Source organism: Hemibagrus wyckioides, linkage group LG07 (genome assembly GCF_019097595.1).
Source record: "Hemibagrus wyckioides isolate EC202008001 linkage group LG07, SWU_Hwy_1.0, whole genome shotgun sequence".
NCBI lineage: Eukaryota > Metazoa > Chordata > Actinopteri > Siluriformes > Bagridae > Hemibagrus > Hemibagrus wyckioides.
This window is the reverse complement of record NC_080716.1, coordinates 12025109-12041445: the sequence shown is the minus strand read 5'-3', so window position 1 is coordinate 12041445 and position 16337 is coordinate 12025109. Positions and strand designations below refer to the sequence as shown.

The 16337-nt window shown below is 40.5% G+C and overlaps 1 protein-coding gene across 1 annotated transcript; it reads left to right on the top strand.

Moving 5' to 3' along the window:
- The first annotated feature begins 1279 nt into the window (after positions 1-1279).
- On the top strand, positions 1280-14818 carry arsj (arylsulfatase family, member J). The gene is made up of 2 exons (XM_058396040.1): positions 1280-1882; positions 12934-14818. Exons 1-2 carry the CDS (start codon positions 1590-1592, stop codon positions 14339-14341), a joined length of 1701 nt encoding a protein of 566 aa, XP_058252023.1. The 5' UTR covers positions 1280-1589; the 3' UTR covers positions 14342-14818.
- The last annotated feature ends 1519 nt before the right edge of the window (positions 14819-16337 follow it).

Here is a 16337-nt window from a genome sequence, read left to right as displayed (position 1 = left end):
ATATTATGCCTGATCGGTGTATATATGCATACATAATGTGTATGTTAATTGATAACAGCTTTCATATGTCTTTTTACATTTTTTGTGCTAAGGTCAGTAATGTGGTACTTGTTCCATACTGTATTTCCTCTGAATAACAAGCCAAAACAACGCTTTACACAGATCACAAGTGGCATCTCAATCTCTGCTGTTTTACTAATGTGATACCAGTATGCTGGTGAAGTTGGCTGCAAAATATCATTCCAAATAGAGATAAAATCTGGATGGGAGATACATTCAGTATAATCACTGGACACGGTGGCAGCTGCACAATCATTTGATCCTCCAAGTCAGCTTGAGTAAAAATTGAATAAGACCTGGCAAATACACTATATTGCCAAAAGTTTTGGGATATCTGTCTTTACATGCACATGAATGTAATATAGAGTTGACCCGCCCTTTGCAGCTATAATAGCTTTAACTCTTCTGGAAAGGCTGTCCACAAGGTTTAGGAGTGTGTTTTTATCAGAACTTTTGACCATTCCTCTAGAAGTGCATTTGTGATTGTATACTGATGTTGGACGAGAAGGTCTGGCTCTCAGTCTCCGCTCTAATTCATCCCAAAGGCGTTCTATCAGGTTGAGGTCAGGACTCTGTGCAGGCCAGTCAAGTTCCCCCACACCAAACTCGCTCATCCATGTCTTTATGGACCATGCTTTGTCCACTGGTGTGCAGTCATGTTGGAACAAGAAGGGGTCATCCCCAAACTGATCCCACAAATTTGGGAGCATGAAATTGTCTAAAATGTCTTAGTGCTGAAGCATTAATGTTCTGTTTAAACTTCTGCTTAAACGTTCCTCTCACTGGAACTAAGGGCCCAAGCCTAGCCCCTAAAAATAACACCTGAATTCAATGATTTGGAGAGGTGTCCCAAAACTTTTAGCACTATAGTGTATGTGCTTTAAGGTGGAATTGGGTGACAGCTGAGGCTATGAACTGCTCCAGCTGCCACACAACCCCACCTTAAAGCACACATTTGCCAGGTCTGTTAATTTGCGCAGACTTGATGTGTCTAGATATTTGATTGTAGGGTTGTAAGTCACGCTAGGATTAGAGCAGCTGAGAAGCTTAATGCGATTATGTGGCCTTTTCTTTTCTTTTCTTTTCTTCAGAGAGAAACAAAGCAGATATAGAAAAAAAGAAACTTCATGGACAAACATGGACGCACCACGAGCATTGTGAAACAGGGAGGTACGACATTAGTGTTATTATTATATGCAACAAGAACTTTAAATGCATACATTTCGATGTGTTCAGCATGTTTTCGCTAAAATAAACTCGCAGTTTTAAAGACGCTAGAGGAGATAAAAACTAAACCTAATTGCCAAGCGCTTCTGCTCCACCCGCTGGCGCGCGCCGCCTCTTGCTGTAATACGCGCGCGCACGCACGCACACACACACACACGCACACCCGCATGCACTCCGACCATGTCGTGCAGACAGACACCGTGCTGTGAATGAGGCAACAGTATGTAGACCTTCATGAGCCACTTGGGCTTTCGCAGTGAAGGCGAATGGTGTGAGCGGCGAGACGCGCTGAAGAGGCGGCCATGTTGGTGCTCGGGGTTTTGGCCGGTTTCTGCCTCTGCAGCGCGGCCGCCTCCGGATATGGTAGATGGACGAAGGACTTTCGCGCCAGCTCAAATGAAGTGGACAAGCCCGGCTCACAGCCGCACATCATTTTCGTCATGGTGGACGACCAGGGCTTCAGGGACGTGGGATATCACGGGTCCGAAATCAAGACGCCGACGCTGGACTGGCTCGCGGCTAACGGAGTGAAGCTGGAGAATTACTACGTGCAGCCGCTGTGCAGTCCATCCCGGAGTCAGCTCATGACCGGCAGGTGAGCAAAGTTACAGCCACTCACAGTCATGTCAGCTTATACAGCATGATCTGCTGTACTTAATGAGTTAATTGCATGTTAATTAATAGCAAGATGCATAAAGACAGTACCTGTGTATATGCGCGTGCACTGCCCTTTGCACCTGTACACCAAAAAATAAAGCACAGCAGATAGGAGAGTGAAGTTAAGAGAAGTACTTAATGGCAACATGCTGGTGCAGTAAAATCCACAAATTTGTGTATACCATGTCAATATTGTCCTCAAATGTGAAAATAAAGCACTTGGTTGGGGGATGCTTAGTGGTTAGTGCATTTGCCTCACACCTCAGGGGTTGGGGGTTTGATAAGGACATGTACATGGATAGACCACTTGTTTGCACTATAGTGCTCAAATCCACACTACAGTGTGAACATTTTACAGTAAAGTCCTCACTTCTATGCTCTAGTACTGAAATCCCCCCTAAATCATGTACATTTTACAGCAGACAACATTTCTGAACTAAAATCTACACTATATTAGTATTATAAGCGTGCGTGTTGTACAGTAAAGTTCTCCCATCTGCAACAAAGTACTAAATGACTGAAATCATCACAGTGTGTGTATTCTGTCATAATGAACTCATTTCAGATTACATCTGAAAGCCTGCATTCAGTAAATCCCTGTTACGCAATACTGTATGCCACAATGTGAATCATGCTGAAGCCAGTGCACAACCCTTGAGCACTCTGGAGATTGCACAGAGATTGTGATAGAAATTTCTTGTAAAATACTACATAATAATGGAAATCACCCCAACTATTAACTCATACTGTGATGCACATTTCCAAGCTTGTGTGCCTTCAGGTCAAATCCATTCATTAAGTAGGGGGGAAAACCATGACAAGCTGTGCTGTTGTATGAAAAGAATCCACCAGGGGGTGGTGTGATGTGGCCTGAAGTCCAACATTTTCCTATGACAGCATGAGCTGAAGTGTTTTATTCCTCTCATACCACAGAAATTTGCCAACTCTTATAATGTTTAACTTAATAATGAACCATGACTTTATCAGCATCAGAACAAGGGATTAACAATACTTCTTCCAGGGATACAGTAGATTCAGAGATATATTTAGAGAACACTCAGCATGAAGCCAGACCGCACCCTGTCCATTACAGGGCACCATGTGCACACACACTTACAAATACGCACGCACATGCATACACAATTAGAAGCAATCTATCTTTGCTGGTCCACCTCCAGGCTTGTGGGAGGAAAAATTGAAGAATCTGAAGGAAATCTACACGGACAGTGAGGTGGGGACATGCACAGGGACTCCACACAGTCACCTGAACTCTACATTACAGTTAATGCTATGAAGTGTCCATAAGACACGCTGGCTCTTGTTATCACTTGTATTCTAACAGATGTGAACAGTTCCCTCACCAGCCCCCTTTTCTACCCCTTTCTCACTGGAAGTTAAAATGTGGATTTCCATGTTATTCTTTTTTGTTAAACCCATTCTAATCCATTTATGATATAGTAATGCTGTACTAGAAAATGAATCAACACTTTCTGATCCATCATATTTGAGAGTTTAACAACGTTTTGGTACATTGGTACAAAAAAACCTAATCTTTAATGGAGAGTAGAATGGTGAAGGAGAGAATTCTTTAAAGCCCTCCACAGGACAGGAATCTTGCCAGGCTACTGCTTTGAAGGTAATGAAAAAGAGGCTCCACTTTCACAATCCTTAAGGACTACAGAATAAATAGCAGGGTCTACTGGCCATGTTGAAAGCTCTCACGGTGTTAATAAAGTCTCGTCTTAGATAAAAGAAAGTAAAGAGGCTGCAGGGTACAAGATATTTGGAATGAGGGGTGCTATTGTTTTGGACATGTTTGCTTTCTGCTCAGGAGTGTTTAAAGAGATTTTCCCATCATTAACCAACAGGCAGAGCCTTCGTTTTATTTAGATGTATAATAAATCAATGCACAATGACTAAGGAGGATAAATTATGACAGGTAGTTAAACAACATTGTGGGTGATGTAAGAAACCATTAACAGTTACATGTCAAAATTGAAATCCAAACGAATGCCAACTCTGAATTTCGCTGTGGATTTTCACTTTAAGGCTTAAATCAAGAGTCAGCATGTGATGTTTCTCTGAGAAAAGAGAGATGACAGCTTGTCAGAGTGGAGGTTTGATCCTTTTATTGAGAGAAGTCATTGGCAGAGGATTAACATTTTTATCTTCTACTAAACCTAAATAATTCGACTTAACCTAAATAATAACAACATGGCTGCTGTTGAAAAAATGCTGAAATACCTTTTACCCCGTTCAAGGCAGTGTGTGTCAAATCAGCATGGATTAAAAGAGTCAATTCAAACCTTTCCAGATAAACTGAATTTCTTTCTTATCAGTCTCTTGGTGATTAATGTGTATGTTGACAAGAGTTTACATTTCTGTCATGATTATATATTGAATATATATATTATATGTATATTGAAGAATTTCCTCTTCACATCCCAGAGATCCTGTTTAAGTTTTTTGTTCATGTTGATTTTAAGGAAAATCCACTTGTTTGATGTTCATACACTATATTGCCAAAGGTTTTGGGACACCCCTCTAAATCATTGAATTCAGGGGTTGGGCTTGGCCCCTTAGTTCCAGTGAAAGGAACTCTTAATGCTTCAGCATACCAAGACATTTTAGACAATTTCATGCTCCCAACTTTGTGGGAAGAGTTTGGGTATGGCCACGTCCTGTTCCAACATGGAGTGCACAAAGCAAGTCCATAAAGATATGGATGAGCAAGTTTGGTGTGGAGGAACTTGACTGACCTGCACCTCCTGAGTCCTGACCTCAACCCGATAGAACACCTTTGGGATGAATTAGTGCAGAGACTGCAAGCCATTCCATAACTGGGACATCTGCCTTTACATTAACATGAATTTAATATGGAGTTAGCCTGTCCTTTGCCTCTTCTGGGAAGGCTTTCCACAAGGTTTAGGAGTATGTGCATGGGACTTTTTGACCATTCCACCAGAAGCACATTTGTGAGGTCAGACACTGATGTTGGACAAGAAGGTCTGTCTCACTGTCTCCGCTCTAATTCATCTAAAAAAAAAACCCACCTGAAAACAACACTTGAATTCAGTGATTTGGAGGGGTGTCCCAAAACGTTTGGCAATATAGTGTATCTTACAACAACTTCAGGTTTGATGTCAATTTACTGATGTGAACGACAACTGATCAGCCATAATCATAAAGTTCAGCAAAATTCTGATTGGTGAGGAGTTACTGCAAATTCATATATGGATTGCATTAAGTACGTTTAAGTGGCTAGAAACACTGTTCATGGCCCACCGGGCATAACACCTATATGTGAACATTCCCCAAAATGTTGCCACAAAGTTATACGCAAAAAATTCCAAGAATGTCTTTGTATGCTGTAGTATTAATATTTCTCTTCATTGAAACTAAGAGGTCCAAACCTGTTCCAGCATGACAATACCCCTGTACACTAAAGTAAGCTCTGTGAAGACATAATTTGTCTGTGTTGGTGTGGAAGAACTCAAGTGTCATGCACAGAGCCCTGAGCTCAACCCGTCTGAATACCTTCAGGATGTACTGGAACACTGACTGCATCTGACACCTCCTCACTCAACATCAGTGCTTGTGTGGGCACAAATCCCCTCAGCCACAGTGGTAAGTCCTAGAGGAGTTATTGCAGCAAAGGAGGAGATAAATCCATATGGTTTTTGAATGGGATGTTTAACCAGCACCTATAGGTGTGATAGGTGTAATAGGTATTAATAGAGACTTCAAAGCACTCTTGTATGTCGCTCTGGATAGAGTGTCTGCCAAATGCCAGAAATGTAAATGAAATGTAGTCAGGTGTCCAAATACTTTTGGGCATACAGTGTATTATATACTGTATTGCCAAAAGTTTTGGGACACCCCTTTAAATCATTGAAATTCAGGTGTTGTTTTTCAGGGGTTGGGCCTGGCTTGTGGAAACAGTTTGGGAAGGCCTGGCTCACAGTCTCCACTCTAATTCAACCCAAAGGTGTTCTATTGGGTTGAGGTCAGGACCAGTCAAGTTCCTCCACACCAAACTCACTCATCCATGTCTTTATGGACCTTGCTTTGTGCACTGGTGTGCAGTCATGTTGAACAGGAAGGGGTCATCCCCAAACTGTTCCCACAAAGCTGGGAGCATGAAATTGCCCAAAATGTCTTGGTATGCTGAAGCATTAAGAGTTTATTTCACTGGAAGGGGGGCCAAGCCCAACCCAACCCAGGGGTGTCCCAAACTTTTGGCAATATAGTGTATTTTTTTTCAATTGCACATGCAACTTTAATCCAAAAAAGAAATCCATATATTTCAAGACAAATAGTACTAGCTATTAAAAGAGAATTGTAAGACCAAAGTTTTGTTGGCCATCTTGAAATGTTTTTTCCTCCAGCTTCATCGCCTGGTAGCCCCGCCCCTTTTCTACTGTGTAAGCAAAGCTTGTTTAGTGCATGAAGTGTCGAAGATGTCGCGCTATGTTTTTTCAGTTAAATATGTGTATCATCCTGGTATTTGAAGTTCTGGTTGAAATTATCACTGTGAACACACTACTCACTATTTAAAGTGGCATAGAATAGTACATATGTATGCAATTTGAGACACTAATATGGTATTAATTTTATGATAACATTATGCAATGTGTTTGCAGATTTCACAGTTTTGTAACACTGGCACTTAAAAAGTTTAGTTCAGTAATACTTTCAAAAGAGCAAAATGCTTGCACGTCTTAGTTTCAGCTTTGTAGAACAACATAGTACATTGTTCATGTCGTGGAAAAATGGAGAGGATTAAAAAGGAGGATCCCGACAGATTAGATTATCTGTAAGGAAGACTCAGGAACTTGAAGAAGGTGTGACTGAATGGCTTAGTGTGAGGGAAAGATTGAGCGAGCAACTTTTGTTGTTTCAGGGTCTGTGTGTGATTAACTCTGGAGTGGAGTTTAATATGTTTATTTAGACCAGATGTAGGAGGAACACTGTTAAGAGGAAGAACATAGGGCTGGCAGAGCTTCCAGCACAGATTGGGTAAGGGTTTGTAGAGTCAGTGGCTGTGGTGGTCAAAAGACATATGTCTTGTGGATTATTTTGATTGCATACAAGGGGAAACTTTTGGTTTTACTGGGTGTGTGATAGGTTGGAAGTATGCTCCAGCGGTTACGTCAACACGCCGGCGGGACGCCTTGATTGGAGAGCATGACAGGATTTTGACAGCAACTTTTAGCAGTTGAAAAGGAGCTTGGATGTGTTTCCACTTGCCTGTGGTGCTGTGGTGTCCCTGACCACAGTTATAACTCCATAAAAAAACCCATTAACTATAAAATTTACTCAATTATACCTTAGCTCCGTAACTTTTCTGTTTAATGACACATATTCAGTCCTTTTACAAACAAATAAAGACAAAACTTAAATTGATGAATATATATTGCTATAGCTAAATTGGTCAGTCACCCTACCTGTGACCAGGTTGCTGTTGCAGATTTATAACTTTATAAATTAGAGCTAACGGATCATAACACTGCGGAGCTCATATGTCTGCTGATCTGTTCACTTTTGCGAGCTTCTTTATAGCATTAAAATATATTTTATATAACCTTTCTCAGATTTAATAAATAATCACTTCAAGAGGATCGTCATTAATTACCAAAGATGAAGAGGAAACGTTTTATATTTTGGACAATAGCTGCCTCCCTCAAACTGTCTACATTTATCTTCACTGTTCTGTCTTTTATTAAATTTATGAACTCACTGTCTTCTTCATTACTTGGCCACTTTGTTTCACTCGACACTTGATTCTTCATGGCACGGATACCTTACTTATTGAATTATTCCCGAGTGTCTTGTTAGCATTTGGTGTCTGTAATGTCATTTGTTATGTCTGAAATTGTCTGCAGCTGTGACAAAACGGTTTCCTCAGGAATCAATAAAACTCTCTCTCTCTCTCTCTCTCTCTCTCTGTCTACCTTTCTTTTCACATGTCCACGTAGTGAGCAATCATATGATCTGAGACTTTTGGAAAAAGCTATAAAAGTAAAGAAGCTATGACAGCACTTTATATGCAGGAATGCCAAAAGTTTGCCAAAAAATGCTTCAAAGAGGGTTAAATGAACTGAAACACAAATGCAATTAAAGAAGTCTACTTCATGTTTCTAGAAGAAACATTTTTTAAGTAAGTCAGGTTTACATGCCACACATTGTTTCTGTGCAGGACAACCAAAAACCTAAGTAGACAGGAATGTAGTTTTCTTCCAAGCCCATGTTGCTATAATTCAGTTTATTTCAGATTAACGGAAAAGAATTAACCGTTTCTGTAAGTGTATTTTAAAAAATGCATTTACAGGCACTGCAGATGTCCTCACTCTTTATAAAACATGCTTGTATATAGATTGACTAAGATAAATAGTCCCTTTGTGTAAATGTGTATCTGCATTGTGCCCTATAGAGGACTGGCGTCCCATTTAGGGTGTATTCCTGCTTTATGACTAGTGTTTATGAAAGCTCTCGATCCACCCCAACCCTGAACAGGATGAAAGGATAAAAATGAATGAATGAATGAACAGTCTAAAATTTTCTAGGGTTTAAGTTGGCACACCTGGATTTAGGAATCCTCTCCCAGAGACTCTCCAGCTTGGTCAGTTTGGAAAAAGAGTGACACATTACTATTAGTCTTTTCAGAGATGTCCACACTAGGCTACTCAAGGACATTTGCAGAATTGTGCCAAAACTATCCTGGCTGTGTGGATAAGTGTGTTAATCTTTTATTAGACAGTAAACTGTTGCCCCACTCTGAGACCTTGGTTACACTGAGGATGGTTTCCTCTTTCCCTAAATTCTGACAGCCTTGCCAGTTCTTGCTAGTGGAAGACATCCTTAGAGAACAACGCTGTACATTTTCAGCACTTTTACACCACTTTGTATTAATCTTTACTTCTTCTCAAAAACAGAACATCTTTCAGAGCATGAATGAAATACACTAGATTGCCAAAAGTTTTGGGACATCCCTCCAAATCATTGAATTCAGGAGTTGTTTTTCATGGGTTGGGCTTGGCCCCCCCTTCCAGTGAAAGAAACTCTTAATGCTTTAGCATACCAAGACATTTTGTTCAATTTCATGCTCCCAGCTTTGTGGGAACAGTTTGGGGATGACCCCTTTCTGTTCCAACATGACTGCACACCAGTGCACAAAGCAAGGTCTATAAAGACATGGATGAGTGAGTTTGGTGTGGAGGAACTTGACTGGCCTGCACAGAGTCCTGACCTCAACCTGATAAAACACCTTTGGGATGAATTAGAGCAGAGACTGTGAGCCAGGCCTTCTCATCCATCATCAGTGCCTGACCTCACAAATGCTCTTCTAGAGGAATGGTCAAAAATTCCCATAATCACACTCCCAGAAGAATTAAAGCTGTTGTAGCTGCAAAGGGCGGGCCAACTCCATATTACATTTCTGTGCATGTAAAGGTAGGTGTCCCAAAACCTTTGGCAATATAGTGTAAGTTGGTGTGTGTTAGTAATGTTGGTATTACCACTCTACATTTGTCACACACTGCATCTCTCAGTTTCACGCATGCTTCAGACCCTTCCCATTTTTATAAATGCCTTTTCATAATTGCAGGAAGGGCAGGGACTGATGATGTAAACACTCTTGAGAATATGGCATACTACTGTGTTCTTCTGAGATCTCCAAATCTGTATACATTTTTGTATCCTCTCTCCAGATGTATGCCTTAACGCAATCCTGTTCCTGATGATTACGGACAATTTTACTGCCTCATGGCTTGACATGCGTTTTCAGCTGTAGGGCATATTCATGTGAACCTTAGCTGAATTTCTAGTGTTGTAGCAAATAGCTTTACAAAACATGTTAACGCCTCGCACTGCAGACTATTTATGTATGTAGATTTTTTTACAAAATTCATGTACAGCAACAGTGTAAAGGGAAAAGCTGATGCCGAGTACATAATGAAATATTACAGTACGTAATAGTGTATCATTGACAATACTAATTAACCAGTGTAGCATTAACAATTCCACTTTTATGACTATGCCATTTAAACTCCTTTTACTGCAAAGTGTTTCACAGCCTGTACAAGCTAAATATCATGGAGACAGCCTGCATATCTTGTGTTATCATTGTCCTGACTCATGCTGTTTTAGTTTGCGCTAGTTTTGTATGGGCTTACTGTATGGGCAGTTTCGAGCCAAGTAGAAAACCAGCCAAGTGTGTTGGCAGAACATCTAATATAGCAGCCCAAGTTTAAACACACCCATGGCAAGGATGTGTTTTTGTAGCTAAGAGTGGAAGAAACCTTTGTAAATTACCCTACACAGATATGTGACTACAGCTAAAGATAAACATTTTTTAATGGTATCTCTCAGTATGTCATATATATAATGTGTGTGTGTGTGTGTGCATATATTTTTACAGTAGTATTTAGATTCACGGCTAAGCCATGTACTCCCCAACATGTACTATTCTCTCCAAAGCTCATGGCATAGGGAATCTATAAATTAACGGAACACTGGGATGGTAGCCAGCACAGCTGTGTGTGTGTGTGTGTGAGAGAGAGAGAGAGAGAGAGAGAGAGAGAGAGACAGAGATATTTGCAGAGTAAAAGACAGCAACCTCTTACTTGCATCTTGACATATTCATAGTTTGCATGGCTCTAAAAATACATTATTAAATGAAAAGTAAATGCAGGTACTTTTTCCAAAATAATTAAAATTGAATCGGTCATAGATTCTAAGCTTTTTAAAAATTAAAACTGCTGCCCAGATGAGTGTCCACTACATACCCTGTCTTCTTAGTTTCACTGTAGTTACTGAACAATTCATAGTAGTTACTGAATAATAGGCTCTAAAAGAAATTCCTTTATGACTTCAAGGGGTTAAACTGAGGTGAACGTTATCTACCCGCTATTAAGCTAACACACACAGAGGCATAGATATGAGGAACAAACAGAATCAAAGAGAAGTTGCTTTAACGACATGAGTTGGAAGCAGTTTGCTGTGTATATACTGCAGAGCTGGTAAAGTCAACTGGATGTTAAAAAGCATTCCATTTGTTGAAGTTTGACAAAGTATTTCTCTAGCCCTATCATTGCGTTTTTTATTCATTTCAATTTAATGAGCTTTATTAGCATGACTGTAAAGTCTACAATGTTGCCAAAGCTGAAGTGCTGTCAAAATAAAGGAAATAAATAAATAAATTTAAAATAATAATAATAATTATTATTATTATTAATTATTGTTGTTGTTATTATTCATCATAATAATAATAATAATAATAATAATAATAATAATAATAATAATAATAATGTTGGTTGTTCCCCTAGGATATGTCAGGCAGTCACATATGTTGCTTAATTTCTTCATATTTTCTGCATTGGGTAAGCATCACTATTCCTACTGCTCTGAGGTCACAGTGGGGGCACAGTCTGTCTAGCCCTCCTCTATGACTAGCCTGTGCTTACTCAGCCTGTATTTAGTCAAGGTTTTCCTCAGGTTTGGGTTGGTCACCAATAAATTACCGAGGCTGTAGTATTTAAGTAGGGTCAGATGAACATGGGTTAGTGCGTCTCAGTACGAGGAGGCGGATTATATTCTCTCTCTCCCTGTTTCTCTCATCCCAACACAAATATACTTCTGGCCTCCAGTGTTTCTGGGATTTCAGGATAAACTCCAGGTCCACCATGACCCTGACTGAAGATTGTCTGGACAATAACATACCGAACTTAATTCAGTCTAAACGCTGCAGTGTTTCATATCTGTGACAAGCACCTCTCCCCTTTTCAGCAACCCTAGCAGTCACTCAGCAGATCATACTACAGTATGCATGCTTTGTGAGTGTGAAAATTACTGTTTGTGTTTTAGCTCCAGCAAAGACACTAGAACATTGTGAAAGGATGCGAATATTTACAAGTTGTTCTTCAAACTGCATGTTGCCACAACTAGACTCTTATTCCACTCCCCACCTGATGAGAGGATGCCTGTTTGTTGGGCAGTGAAAGACAGGAGGAGGGGGTGATGGAGAGATGGATAGATGACAGAGATGAAGGCAAAGGAGAGTGACTGAGAAAATAATGAGGGGAGCCTGGTTGTCTGGGCACTCAGAAAGGCAGACAAGAGGCACCAGTACCGTTTTTTTGCTGTGTTTTCCAGAGGAAAGCAGTAAAAGTGGTTGAAGTATTTTTGAGACTGCCAGCTACATAATAATTACATTAGATTAATACCCAACCACCATGCTGTAGAAAATTAGGGACTTTATGGGAGAGTTAAAGGATGTTTATAGCTATTGGCTTCGTGTTTGCTACTATATGTTGTATTTGCCTTGATGAAATTCTTAGTAGATCTCTTAATTTAGGTAATGTTAGATAAGATTAATTTGGTAGATTAGCGTGGTAGCCCCACGCCTCTCCCACAACGTAAGCAAAGCTACGAGCTTTGAGTGCATGAAGTGTCCATAAGCGCCCTACTCACATTATTTATACTACACAATAGTGCAGAATAGTGCACAGGTATGCGATTTCAGAGGCACCTTGGCACAGTAGCTTATGCAGCATTGAGTTTTTATACATCTTCTTGTCTTTCTTCAGTCTGTCAGTTTGATCTAGAATGGATTTACCACTTCTTGTCGTGTGTAGGTTTTGTCTGTGGAATTCATCTTAGTGTTTTGTCTTCTTAGTAGCTGAGGTGTGAATGTAACCATGCAGTGCATAAACACAGCAACTTCTTCCAGACAAAACAAGACACGTGTACATGAACTTGAAAAGAAAGAGCTTAATCAAACAAAATACCATGAAATTCCAGTTGTTGTAGTGATCTCATATGCGTGCTGTCTGTGGCTTTCATATTCTTCCCATGATGTATAGATGCCTAAATATGACTGTTGCAGATGATTATTTTTTTGTAAAGAGTAACCTAACCTAAAGCAAGTCTGATTTAAACTATTGTATCTAAATGTGAATTCTAATTTTTGTATCTTTCTTTCTACCATAGGTATCAAATCCACACTGGGCTCCAACACTCCATAATCCGTGCCACCCAACCCAACTGCCTCCCCCTAGAAAACGTCACCCTCCCCCAAAAGCTCAAGAATGCAGGATATGCTACACACATGGTTGGCAAGTGGCATCTTGGTTTCTACAAGCGTAGCTGCATGCCTACACAGCGTGGCTTTGACACGTTTTTCGGCTCCCTTCTAGGGAGTGGTGACTACTACAGCCACTACAAATGTGACAGCCCTGGAATGTGCGGCTTTGACCTACACGAAGGCGAGGAAGCTGCTTGGGAACAAGACCAAGGCATCTATTCCACTCACATGTATACTCAAAAGGCAATACGTATTCTAGCATCACACAACCCCAGACAACCTATCTTCCTGTACCTAGCATACCAGGCAGTACACTCACCTCTGCAGGTTCCCGCTCGCTATCTAGAACGCTATAAATCCATCCCAAACCTACAACGACGCAAGTACGCAGCCATGGTCAGCTGCTTGGACGAGGCTATGCGCAACTTAACTCTTGCACTCAAGCGCTACGGCTACTATGACAATATGGTCTTGGTGTACTCTTCGGACAATGGGGGTCAACCTCTGGCAGGTGGCAGTAATTGGCCTCTAAGAGGTAGCAAAGGAACCTACTGGGAGGGCGGTATACGGGCAGTGGGGTTTGTGCATAGCCCTTTACTTGTAAGGAGAGGTACTTGTAAGGCCCTAATACACATTACTGACTGGTACCCAACCCTGGTAACGCTCGGTGAAGGTACGCTCGATGAGAATCAGAACCTGGATGGCTATGATGTTTGGGAGTCGATCAGCGAAGGTCTCCCGTCTCCACGTCATGACATTCTCCACAACATTGATCCCATTTTCACCAAAGCTAAGAATGGCTCCTGGAAGGCAGGATATGGAATCTGGAACACAGCGATCCAGGCAGCTCTCCGTGTTGGGGACTGGAAACTCCTGACGGGTGTTCCAGGTTACAGCGACTGGATTCCACCACAAACCTTTTCCAAGCAGATGTTGACCAATCGCTGGCACAGCGAGCGTGTGCGCTGGGATCGAGGAAAGACGTTATGGCTTTTTAACATCACAGCTGACCCCTTTGAGCGTGTGGACCTGTCGAGACGTTACCCACACATAGTGAAAAAGATGCTGCTCAGACTTTTGCAGTACAACAAGACTGCTGTGCCTTGCCGCTACCCACCCAAGGACTATCGGTCCAATCCTCAGTACAACGGAGGGGTCTGGGGACCTTGGTTCTCAGATGTTGATGAACAGGGGAATGAAAATAATAGCATTCTTTCCAATAATTTACAGAGAATCAAAAAAGAGAAAAAAGGAAAGCATAAAGGAAAGCTGAAACGGAAAACTGACGACTTCTTAGTTCTTCATTTGAAGTGACTTTTACCTTAAGACTCCAGTACTCAGGGACTGACAGACAGACTTGATCTGTTTACAGGATGTTTCACTGACAGAGTTGTATATTAAGATAAATTTACCTCTACTTAGATATTTTAGATGTAAGTAACAGGAATCAGCTGTTATGTATCTGGTTCTTATGAAGAATCCCACTTAAACACTGCTGTTTTTCCAACTTAGAATTGTTTGTTAGAGCTTTAAGAAAGAGAGAGATATTTATTTTTAACATTTTATTGCATGCTCAATCTTCCTTGGACTTCATATTGTTTTATGTAGTCTTTTGTGTAGTCTTTTTATTTTTCACGGATAAACCTTATGGTTCAATACAGTTGATGATTCACACCCTTAGAATTTTCTAGTACTGTGTTTGTCTTTTGTTTGTTTTTGTGTTGTTTGGTCCAGTCCTAGTTAAAGTTGAATGTAAAGCAATAAAATAAAAAAATGTGAACTCTGAATATCTTCCTCTAGCTTGCTTCATCCTGTTTAGACATGTACCATCTGTTGGACCCTTGTGTGCTTATATAATGTGATGTGGAAAGACCACATCCCACACCATGCATACATCTAATCGTACAGAGTATAATAAACATTTATCAGTTGATAGTAATAGTCTTAAGTCTACTTGCATAAGAAATCAAACTATTCTACAGAATGAACAATTATATTAGTTCTGTCACATTTGGAACAGAACGGAGACTGCCTTGTGGTAATTTGAGTGCAGCCTCACAACTATTATAATTATTAACCATGAAGATAGAAGAAGATTCCTATCAAAAGCATTATTTGTAGGTTTTCGGCTGTGTGTATTCCATCAACATGTGTTTTCTTTCAGATTAATGGATTCCATTACACAGGAAACACACCCAAAAATTGTTAAAAGTGATGTAGTTTTAAATAAGAGTCTGTACTTAAGCTTAAGAAGACACCTGATTACCATTTTACAAACATCTGCATACATCCTACAACCTGATTCATGACATTGCACGGTTACAGCAATCATGTAATTCATTCAAGGTCACCATTATGTCATAATAAGCATATAAATTTCTTCAGCAACTTCAGCTGTCACTGAGTTTACTAAGGGAAGTTGGTTCTCACTATTTCTAGACCCCTGTAGGTTCTTGTAGAGCGCAAAAAGTGCTAGCAGAATTCAGAGTTTGTCTAGATAAAGTAACCTCTGTCAGAGCAAACTTTATCATCCTTTAGTGAACTGGGTTATTAGCCTAACATATCTTACTCATGTTTGCTCTGGACCACTGCTTTATTTGAAAAATCAGAAAAGTATAGTTTTAAGATGGCCCACTTATACAAACTGTCCTATACACAAAATTATACAAAAACCCTACAGCTAATTTGTAGTCGTTGGCACCTCTGCTCATGTATACAGAAAATCCTGTAATCCCTGTCCGCCACTTTCAGCTGCTTTGTAATGTGTTACAGGCTGTGTAGTAGAAGAGGTTCAGTGTGGAAAAAGAAGTCAGGTTTTGTAATGATACTTAAGGGACAGTGGTGGCTCAAGTGTTCAAGTCTCTGGGTTGTTCATCAGAAGGTTGGGGTTCAAACCCCAGTTGGCACTGCTGGGCCCTTGAGCAAAGCCATCAAGCCTCCCTGCTCCAGGGGCACTGCATCACAACTGTCCCAATACTCTGATCCCAACATCTAAAGCTGGGATATGTGAAGAAAAGGGCTTTAATGTGTGTGGCAATAATAAAATTTTAAATATGGTGGGAGAGCCTCATATTCCAATATTGTTCTGCACAATTATTATTGCAGTGAATTTTTCATCCTGTTCCACCTCAGACCACTTTGGAGTATCCTGCATTTCACCCACCTCTTAAATTTACACATAAAGTCTGCAGGCAGGCATTACTCATGGTGAGCTATTCCACAGGACCTCCCATTCAGGTGCAAAAGCTCTATAAAGCTTTTTGGAGGACAGTTCGCCCTCATGAACCTCAGGAAGGTCTAGCACATTCAT

Excerpts from the sequence above, each read along its gene's own strand:
- arsj (XM_058396040.1), top strand. The coding sequence starts at position 1,590 with ATGTTGGTGCTCGGGGTTTTGGCCGGTTTCTGCCTCTGCAGCGCGGCC. Across the intron at positions 1,883-12,933 it reads AGTCAGCTCATGACCGGCAG|GTATCAAATCCACACTGGGC; the intron begins GTGAGCAAAGTT and ends TTTCTACCATAG.